The sequence below is a fragment of the Schistosoma mansoni genome, chromosome 2 (assembly GCF_000237925.1).
Source record: "Schistosoma mansoni strain Puerto Rico chromosome 2, complete genome".
Lineage (NCBI taxonomy): Eukaryota > Metazoa > Platyhelminthes > Trematoda > Strigeidida > Schistosomatidae > Schistosoma > Schistosoma mansoni.
Window position 1 is genome coordinate 14,356,791 of NC_031496.1, and position 25,818 is coordinate 14,382,608.

At 34.1% G+C, this 25,818-nt stretch overlaps 1 protein-coding gene across 1 annotated transcript in view; it reads left to right on the forward strand.

The window, feature by feature from the left end:
- Positions 1–3,115: 3,115 nt before the first annotated feature.
- Smp_049150 (putative aspartate aminotransferase) overlaps positions 3,116–25,818 on the forward strand; it is a 44,780-nt gene continuing 22,077 nt past the window's right edge. The window contains exons 1-6 of the mRNA XM_018795785.1: positions 3,116–3,237; positions 3,275–3,456; positions 3,492–3,600; positions 3,632–3,846; positions 7,109–7,259; positions 21,506–21,671. Coding sequence (XP_018650063.1) covers positions 3,129–3,237; positions 3,275–3,456; positions 3,492–3,600; positions 3,632–3,846; positions 7,109–7,259; positions 21,506–21,671 — 932 coding nt within the window. The 5' untranslated portion in view covers positions 3,116–3,128. The remainder of the gene's footprint in view (positions 3,238–3,274; positions 3,457–3,491; positions 3,601–3,631; positions 3,847–7,108; positions 7,260–21,505; positions 21,672–25,818) is intronic.

The window sequence follows — 25,818 nt, forward strand, 5'->3', positions numbered from 1 at the left end:
AACCAATCCACGAAATTGAGCAACCATCCACCGTCCACAGAATTCAGTTTTTAACAGATCAATTGAAATCAAAGCATTACTGACCAGTTTATAAATAAATGGAATGATAAATCAACTAGATAAGTAAACTGAATGAAAGGAAGAGAGGAAGGAAATAAGCAAACGAAGAAGGCAAAAGATTTTTGTATGACAGTAAACATACATGTCACGCAGAAAGAAATACACAAACACAGATTCATCTAAAACTTAAACTCAAAAATACATTTGTTGGACAAAAGCGTCAATGTTAAACAAACCTAAATCTCTTTTAACTGATAGAGTTTTAATTGGTGAACCAGCATATTAGTACTCGAAAGAAATTGAATTACGATGATGATGAAACAAAATTTTGTGGATTAAAGAGAGAAAAGATTAAGTCTCAACTAGATTAATGCATTTCCGCTTCATAGACTTTAAATCTGAACAGAAACTGAATAATTAGAGTACTAAACAGGAATATATAAAAACTGAGAAAAGCAGAAAGAACTGGCAGGATATGTAACTAAGCCTTGGTAGTTATGGCCATATCAAGCAATGTTATTCAGAATAAAACCAGTAAGATGGTTTTCCATAGGTGATTTGTTCTTTTTGTTTATTCCAGTGAAACCAAATCGGTCACGACCACAACGCAATCCAGTTTTCCTTTATGCACTCAGTCAATGGCAGTGATGACATAACTTTTTTTTTTGTCAAGGGGGAAGATGATGTGATCCGCAAAACTAGAAGCCTGAACAAATTACGGAAGCTATTTTCGGGGACGTTAATTCATTTAATTCAAAGCTTGTAAAACTGTAACATTTACTTTTGCCCCTAGCCTATTCTACAGATCATAAGCTTTCGTTTGATGTATAATTCATTGCCATAGCATTTTCTGTTCTAAAGTTATTGTCATTTAGACGTAATCTTTTGTACCCTATTTTCTACTAAAATCCCCCAGTTTTGGACATGATTGTATTTTTTAAATTATTGTACGTTGTGGTCCGCTTAGTCATCTATTTATTCATGTAACTTTTCACCCTAATCTGAATTGGGAATTCGAGTGCTAGATCGGGTTGGAATAAAGTGATTAGTGTTCCAGCTGTCTTTGTCTTCTCTCTCTCTCTCTCTCTCGTGCTTGCCAGCCAATCAGGGATAGAATAGTTTTCGTCTCTCTACCCCTATTTCGAACTCACGCATATTAGCCTCAAGGTTAAGCCAGTCAGCCTATCGTGTCAAGGTCTTAATCTACATTATACTCGGCACTAAGTGGGTAGACAGATTCAAGGACGTAACATATCTCAAGGAGGAGATTTGTAGCGGTATTGGTTCCTAACCAAACGGTCTTCAAAGCTGAACATATAATTACTGAGAACATTCACTTTCAACATATAACACTAAGAGAAGACTAACAGTGGTGAACGCTGAAACGTTCAATCAAGAATTAATCGGCATGACATAGCTCGGCCCTGTAGGCATTGTCATTCTTGTGTAAGCCATACCTATCCATATTAAATAAATTGCTTTCTACCCAGCCAAAATGTTACAACGATGAATGTTTCCAGTTCTGAAAGCGTACTTTAATTTGCAAACAATAGATGCTCAGTTGCAGTCAGTTTGAGTAACACATTCAAAAACGTGTGTCAACTCAACATGGAAGCCGTCGGAACCAGCGTCAAGTAATACGACGTTGATGTAATCGGTAGGAACCAAAGAAATTCAGTAGCAGCGTAAGAAAAACAAAAATTATTAAAAGAATTGTTAGTAACCGTATCATATGGAGTAAAAATTTCAACGGGACGTACAGCTAAAACGATCAATAAGGACAATTCCACTTTTAATAGTAAACCAACAATTCACATTCTGGAAGTTTTTACATGGAGGGATTTTCATGCACATCCACACAAAACTCATCAATTGGATCTTTAATGGCCCTTTGTGTGACTCCAGCTAAATCGTATGCTGATTGTTATTGAAATATACACGCCACTAATACCCGCATATTTTTGTAAACTTCATTCGTGTTAAAGAATAACGGAATAAATTAAGTCAAATACGAAAATGGATTTTAAGTATGCATATTTCTTACACTCGTTGATCTGAAGAGAAAAGAGCGAAGTGAAACGAAAGGACGCGCAACGGAGAAGATGAGTGAGTCAAATCGATTTGACTAAGCGTGACTCAATATTTATAGTCAGATCAAAAATAAGTTACATACACGTAGTGAATAAGATAAGCAGTTGACACATATACGGCCATGTGAAAACAATAAAGGTTAATAAGAGAGTATGTAACGGGGTCAAAAGTTAGCTTGAGAATAATGAATGAATTGATCTGTTCGGAAGCTAGATAAACCTATGCGGGCTTTACCAGGGACTACAGGCAGGGTAAGCAAGTGATTACAAATGGTCAGATATACGAAGATCTGTCTCACACCTATATCTTTATTGATGCTAACTAAGTTATCCACCGCTATTTAACCCATTAGTGATGCATTTCCGACCAACATCTCTAGAAGTTATCGTTTCAGTTTAACAAAAGGAAAGGTTAGAAGTCACTCAACTTTTGCTGGAAAAATTGACCATCAGATTAAGAAAAGCTGGGAGAAATACCGTGTAAAAATTTTCGTTCAACGGTTCTAGCAGCCTCAAATCATTCAAATGGTGTAGAGTTTATTTAATCTGATTCTATCAGACGATGTCGATTTAAGCTATTTCAATCGTTCTACTCAGCTGACATGCGTTAACCTTCATATCATTATCTGAAAGTAACATTTATCAGGAATAAGAAATTTGATTTTAGAAGGGTGTTTACAGGCATGAAACTACTATACTCACTATCAAGAAGACGGTAAGAGCATCCTCTTTGAGCGGCAACTTATTAAATGATGGATTCCTGACATTGAAAATTCAGATACTTAGTGACTTCAAGGCTCACAAGATACTTGAAAATATTAAGCACTTACAAGAGCATGTTGTTTGAAGGAAAGTAACATAACCTAACAGTATATTGGAATTCATTGTTAATCCCTATGGTTTGCGTTAAACGTCTAAGGTTGTCCGGCGAGCGCCTAATTTGTAGACTGTCACTTGTTTCGGAGCTTTTGTATAGTGATGTCATTTTTCGAACTGGTTCATGATGCACCACCAATCGAAGTATATGCACTAACAGAAGCATGTAATGAAGACAAAGATACACACAAAGTTAATCTTGGCGTTGGTGGTAAGTTTTAGGTGTTCATAAAAAATAAAAATTGAAGCGTATCGCACAAATGAAGGCAAACCATGGGTTCTACCTGTAGTTCGAACGGTTGAGTCTCTTATGGCGGCTGATCACAACCTTGATAAGGAGTATCTTCCAGTATCTGGTATCGATACTATGTGCAAAGCGGCAACTAAACTTGTCCTTGGGGAAGATTGTAAACTGATTGCTTCTAAAAAGGTAATTACATTCACTTCATACTAACTTCGTACTAGGCAGACAGCTGTCAAACGTTGGGAGGAACAGGTGCAGTGTATTTAGCTCTCCAGTTCTTATCAAACATTTCCAAATGTACTACTGTGTACATTTCCAACCCTTCATGGCGTATGCAAATGTTGAATAATTATTTCTTTAGCTAACCACAAGGGTATATCTATCCTTGTCCGTTTGAATATAAAAGAGTATCGTTACTGGGATCCTTCTTCTAGAAAGGTCAACTTTACTGGGATGCTGGAGGACCTAAACAAAGCGCCTGAACGAGCTATTGTCATTCTGCATGCCTGTGCTCATAACCCAACTGGGACTGATTTATCTCATGACCAGTGGAAACAACTGGCATTATTGATCGAGGTAAACCTTTTTTTACTTGTTACCTTTTGCATTCAATAAATCAAAGATAACTAATTAAATATGTAGATGGACTTCGTCAAAAAGTCGATTGCAAGGTTTTGTAATTAGATTTGACACTTCATTTGATACGTTTTCATATTAACTGATAGATGCGGGTCAATTTCTTAAAATAAAAAGGTTGTAAATATCATATCAAGTAATATCCAATAGTGAGTAGAAATAAATTTTCTAAGCCTCATTACTGTCAATCTTCATACCAATTATTAAACAGATCAAATAGATCCTCAGCTTCTCTGGTTGAAATAGATGTAAGAGACGATATCGCTGGATTGATTGACAGATCGTTAGTAAACTCGAAAAATTACAGTGTTTATTGGAAGGACATGTTTAAAGAACTACTTTTTTGATTGGTAGTACAGGCTAAAGAACAGACGCTAAACCGACCAAATTTCAAATCCATTTAAAATTTTATTCCCCCCTTTCGATTTTCTCTACCAATATGGGCTTTTCTGGTAGTCACCCTTATCGATGTGCTTTTTTTTCATTTACCCTTTTGCTCGCGTTTTTATTAGTGTGAACCAGAGCAGACTACCTGGTTGTGTTCTGCGCCGAAACGGCGATCAGTCATCTGACACGTATGTCATGGTTTAGAGTCCTTCACAATGGCTCAGACGCATTTGCTTTTCATCTGTCCTTCGATCGTGAATTCCAGTATTACCTAATATGTCTTTTCACTCTGTTTTCCTAAATTATATTTACGCCGTTCGGTCTTTCTTCTCATTATTATTACTCCATTATTTTGTTCTTTTTTCATTTCATCATGCCAATCAGTTATGGCAACTTGGAGCGACACCTATCTATACCATAATCTATGTCGATAATGTCCTACTGCACTATGCACCAACGGAGCGCAACCCATATACAACCTATGGTGAATTCTACCATCAATCAAATGATATCCCAAATAAACTGCATCCGACAGATGCGTTTTTAGCTTGGATTTCGTAGATCGTAACTCTAGACACAGAGAGTTTTTTGAGTGACCATCTAGTAATCATTGGTCTTAATTCATGAAGGACTGCCTTCTGCAGTTGTGTGCAGACCAAAAACGCTTTTATCTATCCCGGTCTACTCTTGTAATTTACGTAAATTCTTCACACACAAAATTTCATGGAGATTACCCTAGGACCGAGCCACTTGTTAATCAAAGCATCATAACGAATTGAAGGCACAGTTGTATCTGATAACCTCCAGAAGCTGTTTTAACCCATTTGATGCACTGTCGAGAAAATGTCTGATGTCAATGAAACAATCTGTAAAGCTCGTGGAGCACGAATTAGCAACATCGAGAGCCATCCTAAAAGTTAGGACAGTCCAATCGGTCTGTTGCTTCAACAAAGTCAACCACACTACTTTGCTTCCTGGTGGGCGAACACTGGTTCGAATAAAGAAAGGAAGGTTTATTAAGGGCTCTAACGCTTAATTCTCTACAAGTTATTCGATCATACACGCATACACCTCAGATAGATTGGAAAATTACAACCATCTTTCTCCATTGTACTGAACCAATAGTGTTAGGGAAGGTTTCACAATCTTACCAATCCTCTTGATATTGCGCTTAAATATCAATAAAAGAGGTATGTTGGAACGAAGTTAGCCTATTTCCTGAAGAGATTTTCGTCTTAACTACTTGGATGACATTGAATTGCAGTCCGACGAAACTCAGCTTATCTAAATCGCACTAGGCATTAGTATCTGTAAATACAGGATGTACTTTGTACCTTCAAAATTCAAAACACTATGACAAGACTGATGTTAGTCTTTATCTGCACTCACTTTCTATGGTAAACTTCTGGAAGTGGTCAGAATACTCATGTATGTAGTTAGTTGTGAGTCCCAGTGGTTGCGTAGCATAAAACATCAATCCACGTATTTTAAAAGCCAGATTGGCTTGCATCCATGTGAGCCATTTTCAGCGCTGTTGTAACATTGATCTGGGTGTATAAGGTCTGGTTTATAACTATTTGTTGAGACCAGTTTTTCTTTATGCTTGTGAAATCCGGGTCCTAAGAAGAACTGCTCACATCTGATAACAGCATCATGCTAACCGTGCTGATATCCAACAATATGTATTTGGATACTGATGAGGATTTAATTAGGATCATCTTAAAACACTGACTTAGGTGGTTTGGTTATGCTACACAAACGTCATTCCGGCGGCTTTCTTATAGAAAATGATCTCTCTAAGTCATGACTGAGTTGAAAACGCAAATAGGTGGTCAGTTTATGACATGTCATCTTTGGATAAAAGGAAGAAGCAACAAATGGCCCTGTCAGGTCATCACGATCTCATGATTGAGGTCATAGAGGTCATCCAAACTAGTGGCTTTGGACGTTATCACATATGGTTCAGAATAGAAACCAGTGATGATTCTGTTGTAGTTTTCTATCATTCTCTTCATAAAGTTGAAAGAGCTTCCTTAAATGGAAGGAGTAATTTTGAGTTTATTTGTAACTGGACTGTTCCTTACTCGTCCATTTATTAATGGTTCTACCCTTCTCTCCTTTATTTCTTCGCAATATCTCGTCTGTGTTTTCCCTTTCTTTGATGACCTACTGTACCAAGATTTACTTGCCTGAATAATAAATAACTTATATACTTCTCTGAATGTCAAATGTATGTTCGTTCCAGTTCGAATTATCCGTGATTTCGTGACCTTTTACATTTATACTCGGTCTAAGTGTTAGATCTGTGTTCACGTCTAGCATTTTGTTTCTCACTAGTAATTCAATCATTAAATAAATAAGGGCTTTTATGAAGTCTTCATGAGTGGTTTGTGGCAATGGTGATTAATGTACGAATGTGCAAAGTTTTACATCAAAACTTTTGCTTGTCACTTGATTTCATTGAGATAGTCTTTTAATGAACAGAGTAGCGTGAACTCAATTAATCAGTCTGTAATAGTATCTTCAGGTTTTAGTTTCACTTTTATGACCATCTCAGATTGTGTTGATCATTTTTTGCGTTAAACGTTGCGAGATTAATCTACACGTATTTACGTGACCTTACATTGCTTTTCCTCGTTCATATGAGCAAATATATTCTGGAGTATCTCTTAATTTGTAGCTAGTCATTAGTTTAAATAGTCTGTGCTCATTCATACTATATTGGAAGCCAACTGCGAACTAAACACTTTCATTCGATTCGAAATAATTAACGAGTGCTTTTTTAATAGTATGTTTATTCACTTTATTTTTTCAGGAGAAAAAACTTTTCCCTGTATTTGATATGGCTTATCAAGGATTTGCTAGCGGAAACCTAGACAATGATGCATGGGCTGTCCGGTTATTTGCTTCAATGGGGATGGAGATGTTTGTTGCTCAATCATTTTCGAAAAATTTTGGACTTTATAGTTAGTTTTATATTATTGCTTTACCTTTTTTACACCTTATGATTCCTATTAAATATTGTGCCGATTTACTAATTTGTTTGTGTGTACCACTCTATTTTGGCAACTAAAGTTAATCTACGGATAATCACATTCGTATAAAGACTCAGTGATCTTCCAATGACAAGTCTGACGAATTACTTTCCGTTAACATTACTACTCTATTTTCTAGTTAATACAGAGTAAAATCTATCTAATAATATAGATAATTTACTATCTTATTGCAGAGATTTCGATCAAAGGTACAAAAGGGCTCCTTACGACTATTCATTGCTTCTATCTGTGCAACTGGACGGTGTCACACTCTTTGCACCAATTCATAACAATATGCACCTAAAAGCACGCGATTATCAGCTACTACTGTTGAAGAAAAAAAGACCAAATGACTGTGTAGTCACGAAGTCCTTTTGAATCCCCGAAAGTACATTTTATGGAGCCAGATTTCCGTTTCAATTTACGTAATACTCTCTCAAAAAGAAGATTGAAGCAAATCGAATCGAAAGTTTGAAAAATAGGGATATTCCTTACCTTTTGTATTTCTCGAATCTTTCATACTTCCACACTAATGTAATTTGTTATTATCATGATTTGTCCATCTAAGCTTCTGAGCCCTTTTGTATTTCTATACACATTTCCCTTACCTGTTTTCAACAACTTTCATTCTGATAGTGTTCGGAAATATCTTTAGGGATATATCTGGTAGTGGTGATTTGTCTCTGGTATTCCGCGCTTGCAGTTGCTTTTATACCGAATTCCAACGTCACTGCAATATTATTCTTTATGAAATAATGATCTCTGATATGTCAGTCAGTCACAACGTAGGACCAGGCACATATATGCATCTGATCAAGTTGCCATGCCTCATTAACACAATAGGATGAACACCAAATTCATAGAAGCAGTTACCTCAGTGGTAGTAATATATAAAAGAAACATTGCATATAAGTATATAATACAGGAAGAGAGAATTAGTCCGTAGAAAGGTATAAAGCAATCTTAATCTCATTATTTAAGGGAAGACAAAGAGTTTATACACCCACACCATTGTAATTGATTATGAGCCATGTCACACAGAGTCTCCAACCATTGGTTACGATAGTCACGCGGACCCCAACCAAGTAGTCTGCATCTACCAACATGGCTCAGACTAGAAGATAGTGACTTCAAGAGCTGATGCCACCCATAACTTTCTTCCAACCGTCTCCAACACTAGTCAGCACTGCGTGTCGTGGTAATCGGTGTTCAAGCATAAGTAACACTTGGCCCAATCATCTCAGTCGATGAAGATTCATCACCTCATCAACTGATTTACCATCATTCCCTAATACCCTGTTTTTAACCTCACTATTACTTACCCCGTGATCTCAGCAGATGCGAGCAATATTTCTAAGACATCTGTCACCAAATAGTAGTAATTTACGACTATCTTCTACTTTTAATGACTACGTTTCGCAGCCATAAAGTAGAACAGAACGAACTGCTGCACAGTATACTCGCCCTTTAATTGATAGACGGATATCTTGCCTTCGCCATAGGTGACGTATGTTGGCAAAAGCCAAACGAGCTTTTCGAATCCGTGCAGAGATTTCGTCAGACACCAACCCATTAGGGCTGATCAGATTCTTAAGATAAGTGAAGTTGTCGACGCGTTTGACTACTCCACTCCCTATTCTTAGTTCACATGTTGACGCAGGCCAGTCCTGGAGCAACAACTTGCATTTAGAGGGAATGAAACGCATCTCAAGCATTTCGGGATTGTTGCTCAATGCTACCAAAAGACTCTTCATTTTGTTAGTGTCTTCACTAAACAGGATAATATCATCTGCGTGTTCTAAGTAGATAGGTGGACTTCCTGGTAGGAGACCAATTCCTGAAACTTCAGTCGACGGGAATTTTATTTCCAGCAATAGGTCCATAATGAAGTTAAACAAAATGGCAATAGTAGACAGTCTTTCTGGACACCACTTGAGGTTGCAAAATCAGATGACACTTCTACATAAGCTCTGACTCAACTGGTACTGTTCGAGTAAAGAGCCTTTACAAGGTTTATGTGCTTCTGAGATACACCTTTCAATGACATACACTGTCACAGAACCTCTCGCTAAAGAAAAACTATGATTGTCGGACACCGATAAGCATGTCTGCGTCCTAGAGCCTGACGAATGGTGAATATGTGGTTGATGCAGCCACGACCAGGTCTGAAGCCAGCCTGATTTTCTCGTGTTTGCAGTTCACGAGTCTTTGTTAGGCGTCCGATAATTATTGAAGCTAGTACTTTAGACAATATATTAGTCAAACTAATCCTTCTGTGGTTTTCACAGGATGATTTTGACCCCTTCTTATGTATTGGGACAATCAGTGATTCAGACTAGTCAGATGTGATTACATCTAGTTCCCAGATTTTGGCTAAAATATTGGCCAACCTTATCGCTGAAATTGGACCACCATATTTAAAGACCTCTGAAGCCAATTTATCTGGACCAGCTGCTCTTCCTCGTTTCAGATTAACTATAGCCTTTTGAACTTCAGCCAGAGTAGGGGGGCCTACTTCAATGTTCCATTCAGGCTGTCTGGGAATGGTGGGTAGTTGTAGAGTAGCCGAAGGCCATCTGAGCTGCTCCTTAATGTGTTCCGCACATCGTTCTAAACGTCTGGGCTGAGAGCGCATATATATAGTCAGGTGAACCTCGCTATAAGATCACTATAAAATTTGACTTGCTCCTTTTTGTGACCAATCTCTGTCATTTTTATTCATTGAACTGGGCCATGTTTTAAACCTTGGCGACGACTTCCACTTTAAAGAAATACAATTGACATTACTAAACCACCAATTTAAAGCGTTACACCTTTAGACACGCTTACAGAGTTTGCAGAAAATACAGTGCTTTTTTTATTTTGATGTAATGAAGTTTTGTTTTATTGTGTTACACTATATTCTCCACGGTATATTACTTTGGATTACAAACCAACACATTTACAGTGGTATTCATCTTCTCTTATCCTCACTCCAAAGATGTCCAATCACACGTCATCTGGAAACCAGTCAACTTTTAGGAAACTCGTTGTAGGCTCCACTTATCGGTCCTGCTTCCCGCCTAGCCCAGCCAATTAAGTCCAAAACGCCAATCTCAACCTCTGTGGTATGAATCATTTATTTCAAACATACTGGGTTTATATACCAACCAGACAGTCCACATCGTACCATAAAATAGGAAACAAAATTTGTACAAGATTTAGCCAAGTGTGGCTGTGAATAAGGGAGATAGTAGTTGATAGACAGAGCATAACTCAAGAATGGTAAATTGTATAATAATATTTCATAAGTCAAAATAAAGCTTATAATAAGAGGGACGCAAACATGAATGGTTTAGTTAGTTAACAATTATAAAATAAAAATATATGTACCATATTTGTCCATAAATAGTTCTCAAAAGGTACTACTCATAATTCTCTTTTCGGGATATAACATCCATATGATTCGAATTGGGTATTCGAATGCTGTCAATAACTTCCACAGAAAAAACTTTGACTAAGACCTTGAAATGTGAATTTTAACTTCATAGATAAGTTACATAGATAGTCAACTACTCTTATAAACTCATCGTACTAATTTACAAAAAGCATCATTAAATTGTTGATTATCCCATCATACAGTTTTTTTCGGTCTCGTACATATTCTGTTTTGTATGTCAAGCCATAAAAAAACTTATGAAATAGTGAGACAAAATAATCATAAAATTTTTTTTAATGAATATGAAATAATTGATATTGCTACTTCATATTGGTTAAGTGCTCTGGTGCGAGATTGGTAGGTCCTGGGTTCGAATCTCGCGAGGCGAGGTCGTGGATGCGCACTGCTGAGGAGTCCCACAATAGGACGGAACGGCCGTCCAGTGCTTCGAGGTTTTCCCTGGTGGTCTAGCGTCAATTGACTTACGCTTTCAACTATGAAAATACTTCATTTATTGTCAATAATATTAATTAACTTTTAAAATTCGTTGTTGCACTTTAAATCAGACTACAAATTACAGAAAAAGGAATATATGTACTTAGTGGTGCATGTATTTGCTGATCAATTAATTAAAATTTAGTGTATAATCTAAATGCACTTGATGTAATATTTTTATATCAATAGAATTATATTGAACTTCACTGTCGTTGGAGATGTTCTGGCGACTACTTAAAATGCTTAAAAAAAGTAATCGTATAGATATCTTATAAATAAAGCAGTCATCATTTCTGACTTCAGCTATAGTGTAGAGGATTAATTCCTCTATATCTGACTCCAATAAATAAATAATATCCCGCTAACTGAATATTTAATGCAGGCTAAATTTCCTAATAAAATTATGGGTTTACTCGAGATTATTCAAAAGCCTGAAGGCCAGTTATAGAGGTAGTTTATTGTTGAAGTTTGGTAAAATTCGCAAGCGTACAGATAACAAGCACACAGGGGAAACAAGTGAGTGTGTATGTGTGTGTGTTAATGAGTGTTAAAAATCTATATATATTTATGAGTGTTAATGGGTTGTGGATAAATTGTTGATTGTTTTTGCTTACAACCAATGGTAGGATAGATTAAAGATTGATGTGCAGCATATGCGCTTAAATCAGACTCACACATAAATTTGCATAGTGGATTAAATGTCTAAATTACATAGAACACACAAATAATACAACAGTTGAATGGGCTTGCTACAATAGTTCATATCGCAACTGTTGAGTATGGGTAGTTTAATTTAAATAAATAAGTGTACACGCGTGTAAAGATGCCTCCGAAATAGTTGTATTTAAAATGAGCTACTAATTCTATTTCATATGACATTATTTTTGTTCTCAGCTGTGTAGGTAATGTTTACTGTTCTAGTTCTTAGTCAACCTTTTTATTTTGAAGATAATTGTACAAATAATCTATGTACTTATATTCATGGCTTTTATTTTTTCGTTTTTAGTAAGATTTATTTTGAGTTCTTTTGTTACAACTATACAATGTATTGTTCTTTGATTTAACATAATCATGGTATATTAGCATGAACTAATATGAACTTTTATTTATCAAAAATTAATTTGAGTCGAGATACTTACACTTCTGATAGAAGACTTCACCTTTTCAATTATACCAGTTTTCATGATAATCTGTCGCATATTATCAAGTTGGTAATGATTATTAGCTACATATTTTGTTTATGTATATGTGCATATAGCTCAATGGTCTATCGGTTAACGGCTCTGGCTCGAGACTGGTAGGTCTTAGTTTCGAATCTCGCGAGTGCAGGTCCGTGGATTTATTTATTAGAAAAGTTGATTTGACGTCGTTCGAGTTACTTGATTAGTTATTGATATTGGAACATTAGCACTATACGTCAGAATCGTTATTTAACTACTTGACGAACAATCCAACGAAAGCTGTCATTTATAGAATAGGTTTTTACGAAACCATGTCACTGTCGTAAATGATAATTAAAAATTATTGAGCTGTTGTTATTTAAATCTATTACGGTGACTAACATTAATCATAGTGTAGTATTGATTTTTACTTGTTTTCAATATTATTCCCTCTATAATTTTGTTTTCAGTATGGAATAATGATTCGTCTCGAATTCCTAATACTAATTAAAATATCTGCTTTACAATAAGACAGTGTTGTATGTTTTGATGGGACTACTAAGTGATATACAAGTTAGAAAAAAAGGAAATGAGAATTGATGTCAGATATTTAATCACCAACTTCTTTATAACTAGTATACTTACTTAAACAATAAGGTTTAACCTTATGTAAATATGTATCGTTTTATTTTACCGTTACTATTTAACTCTGTTCATGGGTCAAGATATTAAATTGAATAATAATATTAAAAATAAAATATAAATTTAAAGTAATAAAGTATTCAATATTTGAAAAGAGATGGATTTTGAGAATCTTTGGTTCATTATAGTTGATTTTAAACCGTAACATGGTCCCTTACTCCGACTTGCTTATTTACTAAAGCCTGTTTGTTATTTATTTTGAGGCATAGGGCTCTGATCAGGAATCTCCAACCAATTATGTTCTGTGCTCCTCGTTCTAGTTTTTGTCAAGTGCTATTCATCCTTGTGATGTCTGCCTCCGATTCTTGGTGGCATGTGTTCTTTGGTTCGTCTTTTTTCCTTTTGCCTTGAGGGCTTGCCTTCTGGTTCAGTGTGTAATGGTTTTGTAGAGGTTGATTTCCTCTATATCTGACTCCAATAAATAGTATCTCGTTAACCGAGTATTTAAACAGACTAAATCTCTCAGTAGAATTATGGATTTACTCGAGACTATTTAAAAGCCTGAAGGCCAGTTATAGAGATAGTTTATTGTTAAAGATTAGTAAAATCAGCAGGCGCGCAGAAAGCAAGCATACTAGGAAACAAGTGAGTGTGTGTGAGTGGTAAAAATCCATATATATTTGTGGGTGTTAATTGGTTGTGGATAAATTATTGATTGTCTTTGTGTACAACCAATGATAGGATAGATTAAAGATTGATGTGCAGACACGCGTTCAATCAGACTCACACATAAATTTGCATAGTGGATTAAGTGTCTAAATTACAATGAGTAGACAAATAATACAATAGTTGGTTGAGGTTACTACACTTTCCACAAAGTATTTCCTTCCCACCTCCAGTGTCTTTTACTAATTTCCTCCTAAACTGGATGTTGGTTTGTTCTCTGCCACAGCAAATTATTGCTAATGGTCTCTGGCGAAGGGATCTGGAGTATGTTATGCGAATAGCTGTTTATAAATAAATGTGTGAACTGTTCTTTTGATTGTTGTAGTAGTTGTCCAATTTTCAGCTTCATATAATAGAATCGTCTTAACGTTCTTAATATTGTTGATGTTTATCTTCATTCATTTAATTTTGTTGTTGTTGACAGTTCTTGGCGGTTGTGTTGATGTTCATTTGAGTACTTCTAACTGCTACCCACTTTTGTGGCAGATAGTTTGTTTTTCTCTGTTAAGTTCGTTCGCCAATTCTTTTCAAGTTCTAGAAAATGGTTTACTTCTAGATGAACTAAACTAATTTAAAAGCTATGGCGTTTGCTACTTAGTTCAGCGCATCTGTAATGGTAAACAGCAGAGAAGTAAGTAGTTTAATCTTGATTCATGTAATTTACCTTAGCAATTTTCAGTTATACTGTCGTGGTCATTTAATTGTTGAATGTAAAGTTTATTAGACGTAACATAGATATTACAATATTCAACACATCAGTAGTGTTATACGTACTTTTTAATACATTTTTATCACTAACTGATTAATAGACCTGTTAAACATTTGTGTTTATAGAAATAAAAAGAATGATAATCTAATTTACTTCTATCTTTGCCTATCAAATTAACTTTGGGTCTATTCAAGGTTTAAGTAGACTGTCAATAAACAAACTTCTTAATGACAGGGGTTTGATTGTTGTTTTTTATGAGTCGAAGTGGTTCTTGTTACTTGGATACATTCGAGAATAAACATTTTTGATGTACTGGAGGTCGATTTCAAAAGACTACACTTATCTATCAGTCACGTAATAAGTTGAAAAACGTTCAACCCAAATATCAGGTTGCTGTTATGCTATTATTATTAATGTTCACACTATTGCCTTTCACGTTAAACTGAACCATAATTAGGAAACTATAAATACTGCTTGTTTTCACTCTCTTATTGGTTTGTAGCATCCTCACCCCCACTTGAGTGTGTATGTTTACATTTATTGAGCCACTTACTTAGCTTATTTGTCAGAGAGATGATTTCATTTTTGTCAGTAATAATTTACTTAAATTTTACATATAAGTATTTCCATGCTTGTGTGAATAGGTATGATTGATCACATGCTACAGCCCACGCATATACTCTTTTACCCTTTTAAATGTCATTTGCTCAGAGTGCTTGATGATTTTTTTGCATCTCTTTTAAATCTACCTGTAAAATTAATTCATCTATCGCACAGTATGCCTGTTAATCATTTTATTTGTGCCGTTCTGTAATAAACTGATGCAACCACTTCATATAACCTTTTGAAAATTATAAACCGTTGGGAATTATGGTAAGCAACAGTTATCAGGGCTATGAATAAACGAAGTATAAAAGTACCTTTAGAGATATTTCGCTACAGATTGCGTAATTATTCCTTCTATTATATTACTATTTTTCTTCAAGGTTATATGGATGAGATTTAATCAATATTATTTGTTCATATCTTGACTTTTCACTCTATATCCAGTTGTTTACTATCGAAGCATCGATTTTTTAGTTATGGTTCAATCTTGAATAATAACTAAAGTGTTCATATTTCACTCATCATTAGATCATTTCCAATGATAGATCATAATAAGCGGGAGTTTGTAAGCAATGATATGATTTTAACAAATAGTAATGGACCATATATATATATATATATATATATATATATATATATATATATATATTCACTACATAACATTTATCGGTCATTCATCTATTTACTGGAAACCAATATGTTTATGTCACGTTGCTCTAGAAGATATTCTTTTTTTGTCGATAAAAAGATTTTGACCTATTCTTCAGATGTGTATTGCTAAAATGAATGTAGTTCCTCAATATATAAATTTTCTAGCCTTATAATTATTATATTTGTATATTGTGACAGTTCATTCGCATTAAACTTAAGTTTTCAAATAGTACCGATTTGTTACCTAGTTAACCATTAAAACAAAACATAAAAAATTTATGAGAGATTTAAGAGAGAGAGAAAGAGAAAAAAGATACATATTTGTCTGAAGACACAATGATTTTCTCAGGTATTATATCAGTTTGATTAGACTAAATAATTTAACGTATCCTGTTGTTTATTTTTTTTATTCAACTATTAATTAATCACACGTGATTCCAGCATATGCAAATATATGTTTAAGTGTATAAGGTAGTAAACACCCACATTTCTTACAGTTCAATGAATTCATCATTTGCTTAATTATCTTTTATGCTGTTAAATACAGATGTGAAGGAATGCAAACTATTCGTAAGTCTGAAGACAAAGGGTACTAGAACTAGGAAGTAACTTGTTCCTGTTGTTTACCAATAAGTTTAGTGTATTAAATTACGTTTGTTCTATATTAATATAACAATTACTGACAATCTTGAATACTGCGCTTCATTGAGTCGTCAACCTAAATAGGTGCGTCATTTGATAGCGCTTTTCATCAAATAAATTAGTATTATCAAGTGAAAACAGAATCACAGAACAGCTTGTCAACAATAAATACTCACGATCCTACACTGAGTCGAAACCATGATATTCGAACATTTTGGTCAGAATGACATCTTTCTCTCTTTAATTTATGTTCCAGTTACCTAAAATCCCAATTTCAAACAGTTAGTAATCACTAAAATATATCGCATGTTGTTGTTCCTGGTACGCCTGTAATGAACAAAGACTTAGGTGGAAAGACCAATTTATTATTTGATGCACAACTACGGAGTGCTTCCATAAAATATGAAAACCATACATCAAATACTTCATTTTCGCATCTTTCATCAGTTGTCTCTTACAAACTTCGTCGTTCTTTCATTCCTGTTATTGTTACAACTACTGTCTGTTTATATTCTAGTTCTCGTCTATTCGTTCTTCTCAACCTTCTGCTGCTAGGCATGCCACTTCTGATTGATGTTACACACTACTTATGTCGACAGACATAAGTGGCATACACCACACTTCCTGTTGTGAAGTGGCAAACTGGCGTGAAATATCTAGACAATATACTAATATATTCGACCATATTTATATTTAGCATTTGTGAATTCATATTACATTATATAAACTTTGTTTTCACATTACCATACTGACGTCAGTTAACAACGTACTAAAATGCTATTATGTTATGTATATATATATATATAATCAGCAGTCGTTGTTAACCAATAATTCAGTGTCTCACCAAGGTAACGTATTAAAATAGTTACGCTTTTATTGATCAATAAACACTTCAGAAGTGGGCTTTTTCTTTTTACTGGTTGACAGATTTATTACTAATTTAAATTTCACTGGGAAAAATATAAGCGTGAAGTAAATTTTTTTTTTCGACAATGACTAAACACTACGTAGTTGTCAATGTCGTTTTCTCAGTGTCGATCACATTCTATCAATTAGGTTGCAATGTGATCATTAGTCTAAACGACTCAACATCACATGCACCATGTTTCGATGCTGGATTGTTGGAGATAGTCCTCAGGATAACTCAGGTTTAGGTTTCATGTTGGTTGGTACACATCAGTAACGCGTACCTCCAACCTTGATCGATAAAAAGTCGACCAACACTAAGGGTTAGACAAACATGACTCTGGAAATTACTTAGTGATAAAACGATGTAAATATCTCAGTCCTGTACAATGTCAATCACGTCACGAACAGCTCAATGGTAACATCTCAGACTGTGAAACAGGATGACTTGAGTTCAAACCTCATATTGAACATCAGTTACCTCAAGAATTTAGGTATTTCTCGTTGGTGAATACCGACTAACATGAAACCTAAACCCATGGTTTCCTGCCGACTATCTTAAACCATCTAATATCCATTTTTGCTTTCTGAAGTCATTTTCTAATCCTTTCTTTATTTAACATATATTATGATCTGCTGGAAAGTGCAATAACGTGAAAAAACTCCCGAAAACAATTGTCAAAACAACTACCCCTCCTAGGATAACAGACACGAAAATCATAAAAATCCTCTGGAGCCCTAAAGTAGGCTGTTCATAACCAGAGAATAGTTCTCTTGAAGTGCCGGAGATAAAATCATCTGGTACGGCTTTGTCCCCTGGATCGTATAGTTACTATGAGCAGACATCAATAATATAATTTTCCACAATGTTGAACTTTAGATTGGCTTCTGCTCTCAACTTCTGATTCACGGTTGTGTTGGCAATAAACTCCCATTTCGGTCCACATCAATGTGTCTGTGTAAATTCACTCTCAGACTATATTGACTACATAGGGAGATTTTTCTAATCACATTTTCGAGCGTTCTCTTGCCCGGCTGTTAGAAGAAGCCTAATTATAATCATGTCTCAATGGAATTGTCTTTCAAGTTCATTTACGAACTAGAAACGTTTGCGGAGTCTTTAGCAATTTATCGATGTAGACAGTATGTACGATCCTTAATTCTATGATTGTCGTAACCTCTTTCCTTTTTTCATACTTATTGACCAATTGTTATTATCATCTACCAAGCTTCCTGCTTCATGCTCATCAAGACGACAACCATCTCACATACCCATAGTCTATAAATTATCCTAATCTAATGCTTAAATTATTTTGCAACATTTGTTGATAATTTAAATTCTCGGACACTATATTAATGACTCAATCCCTTAATCTTATTTTCAAGTAGATTACATATGTTAGATCGTCATAAATACAATTGTGCAGCTGTAGTAGATGACATTATTCAAAACCTGAAAGGAAATCTCTTCTGTTGAATTGTCTCCATTGATTATTCACAATGAACTTCTTGTGTTATTTTCTTTTCATTTTGAATCATGATATTTTCCTTTTTCAAACTTGATGGTTTTTCTGTTACAACTTGTTCACAATAAATACAATTTCAGTAAAGACAAAAATGCATTATGTGCTCAGCTCACCTAGTGTGCAGTGACAAATAAACAAGAAACGCCATGAATTAATTCAAACCAATTTGACGCATATTATCATATTTATTTTGTTGTAAAGTTCCTTATGTCCAGATGTGTTTAAGTTGATTAGCTATCTGCTTATTTTTGTCTACATTACCACTTGTCTTTATTTGACTATGTTTGTTGAACATATAAAAACATTTGAGTTAATGTCAATAATATTTACCTACTTATTAGAAATTCACTTAATATCCTGATCTTTAAAAGTCTATTTATTTCTCTAGTTTGGAACTGTTGTTGAGTGTTTCAGTTGTAGAAGTTATACATTCGTTTTCTGAGTGTATTTTAAAAGATTAAGTGGAGATGTTGAATACCAAGACTTGAAAAAAAAAAACAAGTATAGTAGTAATTTCATAAAGAATATACATCCCAACCCAGATTTATTATAAAAATGGATATCGTCAGCAAAAAAACTGTAGATAACTGGTGATGTTCCATCACCATATATTAAAAAGATACATTAAAAAGGTGTTCAATACAACCAAATTGTACATTAGTTTACCAACCATACCAATACTATTATAACAAATCCAAAGTAGATTACTGCTGATATGTTTTTTAATATATTGGCTTAACTGATGTCGTTGTACTTGTTACATAAATTGTATTTTTAAGAATTTATCATTTGATAAAGATACTTCTTTTTTTTTAAATTTCAAGACGTAACTCAAACCATTTTGTTTGTCTTTTTGCTTTCAATGAAACCATCTTACTCATAATTATATTAATTAATCCATATAATATAAACCTTAACAAACATGATATAGATCATTCAATGAGTGATATTTGTTCAACTAATTCATCATCATTATCAGATCATACTACTAATGGTATGCATTATTCTTATCCAACTAATTCATATTCTCTTTTCGACGAAATCATGTTTACTTAAGCTGTACATTCGTATACATAGTTATGTGGAAAAACCTTAATACTTAACCTTTTATTTATTTATTGTTTCAACCTATTTTCTCTTTATGAAAGATTCTCAATCCATATTAAATTTGTTCCCCATATCATATAATTATTATCATAATTAATCTTATAAAAAAAAATTTTTTTTAGTTCATTTCATTTAATGATTTTTTTTTCTATTCTATTGATTTTGGATCACTCCTTAACTGTATCTCTTTCTTTTTTATTATAAAACAAATTCATTTTGCATTATTCCCTAATCTATATATGACCTTTTTCGTTTTTATTCATTATATATTTCATAAATATTAATTTTCGTCCATGAGATAGATGTTCATTATAGTTTCTATGGGGATTTGTTGTGGAGATTTTTAGTAATTTTTTATGTATAGTTGAAATCATGAGTCAATTGAAGCTAGACCACCATGGAAAACCTGGAAGCACTGGATGACCGTTTCGTCCTATTGTAGGACTCCTCAGCGGTACGCATCCACGATCCCGCCTCGCGAGATTCGAACCCAGGACCTACCAGCACTTAATCGATAGACCTTAAGTTTTTATGCTTTCTTAAAATTGACTGATTCTATTGAAATGTTTATAGATTTCTAGTAACGTGACATATTTATTGAAAACAATTGTTTGACTAAATATTTCTTTGTTTTTAGAAAAATATCATTTTAGTTTATACAATATTAGAAATTAGAATATGACTAATTCATTGTTAGCAAGAGTAGAGATAAAAGTATTACTAATGGTTTTCAAGTTCAAGGAATATGGTTATTAACTCTAACATTTGTAATTTCAGTTTATTCTTGAATTAGGGCTTCATGAAGATTTCATTACCGAACTGTTTATCTTTGAGTTCCCATTACAAATATTCTATACTTCTAAACTCATTTCATATTGTCGTGTTGATAAGACAAGGGAACTTGGGCCAAAACTATGTTAAATTTAAAAGTAATGAGCAATAATCTACAGGCAAATGCAAAATAATTGGAAATCACTTAAATGGATCAACACTGAATTACCATTTTATATAAATTACACGTTATGGTTATTACTATAATTGGCTCATTCATCACTACCCATCTTAATAATTAAATTACTTTGTTACCTAGACAAAGCTTTGGCTACTTTCATTTATTTTATTTAACACTGGTTAGTTTTGGTAAAACTGGCCGCTTATTTCAAGTGATTCATACCCCTAATACCACTGTTCGCTTTTCTGTCTGCTTCTAGTCTTATATGTTGATTGATGGTTGTTCTTCTCTTTTTTAACTTTTAAATAAATTAATTCGTAGTGAGAAATAAGTATTGACATTAGTGACCTAGGATTTTTTTGTACTCATTGTTCTGAATGTTTTCTTCGTGTTCTTGATTAAGTCTACACTAAGTAAATTTTTCACGTCTGTATCAATATTGAAATGACTTACCAGTGTAGGCTGTGTATTTAACACACACGCGTGCACATACACGGAGAACGAGCTTTTTTTTCCTAGTCATTCATTTAAACAAAAGTACCAAATGTATTAAATTTGGACGCATAAAAAATGATGTATTCTTAAGCAACTACTAATATCCATTTTGTATTTTAACCATAAAAAATATTTATTACAGATGAACGTGTTGGCAATCTAATATTTATCACAAACGATCCAGTAACTACATCACATGTGAAATCACAAGTGAAATTATTAATTCGTCAAACATGGTCCAATCCACCACAACATGGTGCACGAATTGTTGCTACCATACTGAATAATATTTCGCTATTCAATGAATGGTAAGTGTATGTAAACATTTTTTTATTTCTCATAAGTAATAGTTAATTTTATAGTTAATATCTCGGACTGACTTTAGTTAGACGGCCACTAAAATTCAGGAAGCACTGGCGAGGTTTTTTGTCGCACTGTCCGATTCCTAATAATCGAACTCAAGACCTTTAAGTCTTGCGGTGTGCGCTTACTCTTTAAACCGTTGATTGGTATCCGAGGTGCTTACTAGTAATTAATTTCAAGAGGAAGATCCCGTAACCTTTGGAGTTCAACCATGTCAGATGTTGGTTAATGTTTAGGACTGCAATTGATCAGTCTCTTATTAGCATATGTGCATACTGTGCGTATTGCCTCGATATAACTTTAATTCACAAGCGTTATAAGCAAAGATGGATAGTGGCTAGCAGTAAAGTCGAGGACGCGCATTTCGTTCTATTTGGGACTTGTCAGCTGAATGTACCTACATCTCAGAGTTGATGTTCACTCTGGGACTCGAACCCAGTACCGTTCGCCTCAAACGCCATCGCGTTATTCACTTAGCTACTGACGAAACCCGCTTCATGGATTTCAGTGCTAGCCACTATCCATCTTTGCTTATAATGTTTGCGAATTAAGGCTACACCGAGGCAATACTCACAGTATGCACATATGCCAATAAGAGACTGATCAACTGCAGTCCTGAAAATCAATGGGAAAATTCAAACAAACTATACCAAGTGAATTTAAACTTCACCCCATTGCACAAGCAAGTAGCCATCAGCACTCAGTAGCTAAGTTGATAATGTGATGGCGTTCGAAGCGAACGGTACTGGGTTCGAATCCCATAGGGAAAATCAACTCTGAGATATACGTACATTCAACTGACGAGTCCCAAATAGAATGAAATGCGCGTCTTGGATTCTACTGTTAGCCACTATCCATCTTTGCTTACAATGAATAGTTTGACAAAAATAGAGCGCCAAGTAAAGAGAAGTCGTAATATATGAAAATTACATTTGAAATAATCTCATCGATTAAAATTTAAATAATTCCAACTTTTCGTTTGGCAAACTTGTCTGGACTTCTTCAGGGTAATCATCAAAAAAATATACAATGTTTAACAATCAAATCTTTACTGTGCTTATCCAACCATATTCAGATGTTGACTTTAGTAAGTAGAATAACATGAGTCAGTTATATACAAATCATGTGAGATGTTCACAATGTGTAGATAAATAAATGAATGATTGTGTATGTGTACAAGGTTGAGTTATTAATAGTTGGTATTGGTTATTAATTTGCTTTTGTATGAAGGAAAAATAAAAGTAAAATTTGAAGGTTGAAATTGTTTCTGAACCATCGATGTGTATGTATGTAAAATAAGAATAATCAAGTGCATAATTGTATTGCCAAAATATCCCAGATTAATTTCAGTCAGAATAACGATGTACGTGAAATAAAAAGGTTAGATAGAGAAAGAGTTCAATTACTTGTTGTGTGCTAAAATCTTTCTGAAGTATTTTGGTCCTTTTGAAATCGATCTTGTGTCCTATTTCCACTAAGATCATTGGTTGGTTTTACAAATTCAACGACATGCAATCTAGCGAAATAGTTAGGATACTTAAACCATATGACAAATTGATTAATCATGGAATTAAAAACTACTGAATCCAAGAATAATATCGATACCATCCATATAGAAAAGGATGAAATAATGACAAGTTTTGATGTATCTTCCTTATTTACTAATGTATTTATCAATAGAACATTGGATATTATTTATGATCGTTTAAAGTCTGACCCAGATTTTAATTTACGATGCCCGTTAGATCTATACGAAGTCATTAAGTGTTTGGAATTGTGTTTTTAAAACGGAGTTGTGGATCGTCTGCTATAACGTGCCACGTTCTTGACGAGGTTTCTCATCTTAGCTGGTGATATTATCGTAGTTCACCTACAGAATGTTTGACTATTCAGGAAATACACCTTATGTAGCTGTTAACAAGAAATGACATGCGGAAATGTCAGAGTTAAGAGATACTTTGTTTTTTAGAATTATCAGGTTAAGAATGATAAAGCTAGAATGGTAGCATTCCAAAATCACATTTTTCAAACGTTTTTTGGTAATATACACCTCATTCGCAAAAGCAACATTCTGATTGGCTAATATTTGCTGGTTTGATCTCAAGATCTCTCTTATCTCCTTCAAGACTGACAGTATGGTTTTTCCTACCACTCACTTTGTTAAAGATTGTTATATCCCGACGAGAATAATGAATGGTAACTGTTGGGATCTATTTATGGTCTAATATTATACATATATTTGTTAAGTAACTAAACTAAGTATATTCATATTCATCTTATTATAAGCTTTATTTTGATCTATAGACTATTATTATACGACTTACCATTCTTAACTACAGTCTCCCACAATCACAGCCACTTTTGGCTAGATCTCGCACAGATGTTATTTTCTATTTTATGACGTGATGTGGTCTGTTTGGCTTGTATATAAACCCAGTATATTTGAAATACACGATTCATATCTCAGAAGCTGAGATTTTTGTTCTAGACTCAACAGGCAGGGCTAAGTAGGAAGAACTAATAAGGACTCTAGACTGCTCGTACGGGTTTATCTGTCATTGGTCCGGCTGATAAATCACTATTCTCTAATTGACAGTATCATTACGTTATATATTAATAGGGCAGAGGTTATTACAAAAATGTATGTGTAAATGCTTTTTTTCCACTTTTGAAGTGTAATCAAGAAGTCCGTCTTTATTTCAATTTAATGATAATTTATGCATCGAATCCACTTTTTCCACGTACTTGTCATTAACATATTTTAAAAATTACCTTTAATGATTAGAGCAATTTTCTACTAAGTTGATTTTAAGCAAATACTTCAAAAATAACCAATTATTGGTTAGTGGTGTAAACTTGTAGGTGAATTATGTCTTCTTTTAATTTTACAATAACTATCGCATCATTTTGTTATAAACAATAGGATGCTTGTTATAACTTTAGGGGTTTCTGGTTATAACAGTCCTTTCACTTCTTACACGTATGTGGGACGTTAATTTACCTTAGATGAATATCTACACTAGATTCCCACCCAGTGTCTATTCTACAGGACTTCAACACAACTTAGATCAAGAACACGAGGTTAGCCTGACTATAACGTCAATATATTTCCACACCAAAATCCGACACAAGGAATAGTCAATCAATAACAGTCCATCAATAACTGTCAATACATAATAAGGATAGGGTAATATATATAACATATAAACACCTGTCATCCTATCTAATGCTGACTCAGCAAATCAACCAATCATTGTCATTTTCGCCCACACATCACATTTAAAGATCCCCATCATATTAAAAGACTAATATTTGAACGAAGAATATTCTTTTCGATAAACCCTCTCAGGTTCTACAATTATATATATCGATATTGGCCCATTTAGTAAAAAACTGGTCATGGTGCCAGTATAAATCAATTCTTTTCAATTATTTATAGGGTCAGTAATTTTTTACCAAAGCTTGTTAGGCTTAAAGTCCTTCAAACGGCTGAGACAGTAGCCATCAGGATGAAGAATCCTGAGCTATGCGTTCAGAGGAAATATCTCCAACCCCTGCTCCTCACTTGGCCAACCACAAGGCCAATTAATCAATAGTAATCCTAGCTATTGGATGACCTAATTTGACTATGTTCGTACGACCCATCGTAGTCAAATGTAATTGTCTCTTTTATCTTTATTCCCGATTCTTTGTATTATTATTATTATTATTACTATTATTATTATTATTATTATTATTATTATTATTATTATTATTATTATCTCCTTATTATGTCTTACTAATTTTTCACACAATTTAGTCTTCCACTCGATCGAATTGTAATTGCACTATCCTATCAATTTAGTCTTCCACTCGATCGAATTGTAATTGCACTATCCTATCTCTCTCACCCTATCTGACCCATATTATCTGACCCATATTTATTCTGATCACAGATCTTAAATTTTCACTTAACATATATACAGATTCAAGTTAACATTCTATATGAGTCATATCAACATTAATAATTTTATTCTATTTGATTTGACAATCCTAAATTTCAGAGGGGGTTTTTGTGGAGAATTTAGTACTTTCACTGTTGAAATCATGAGT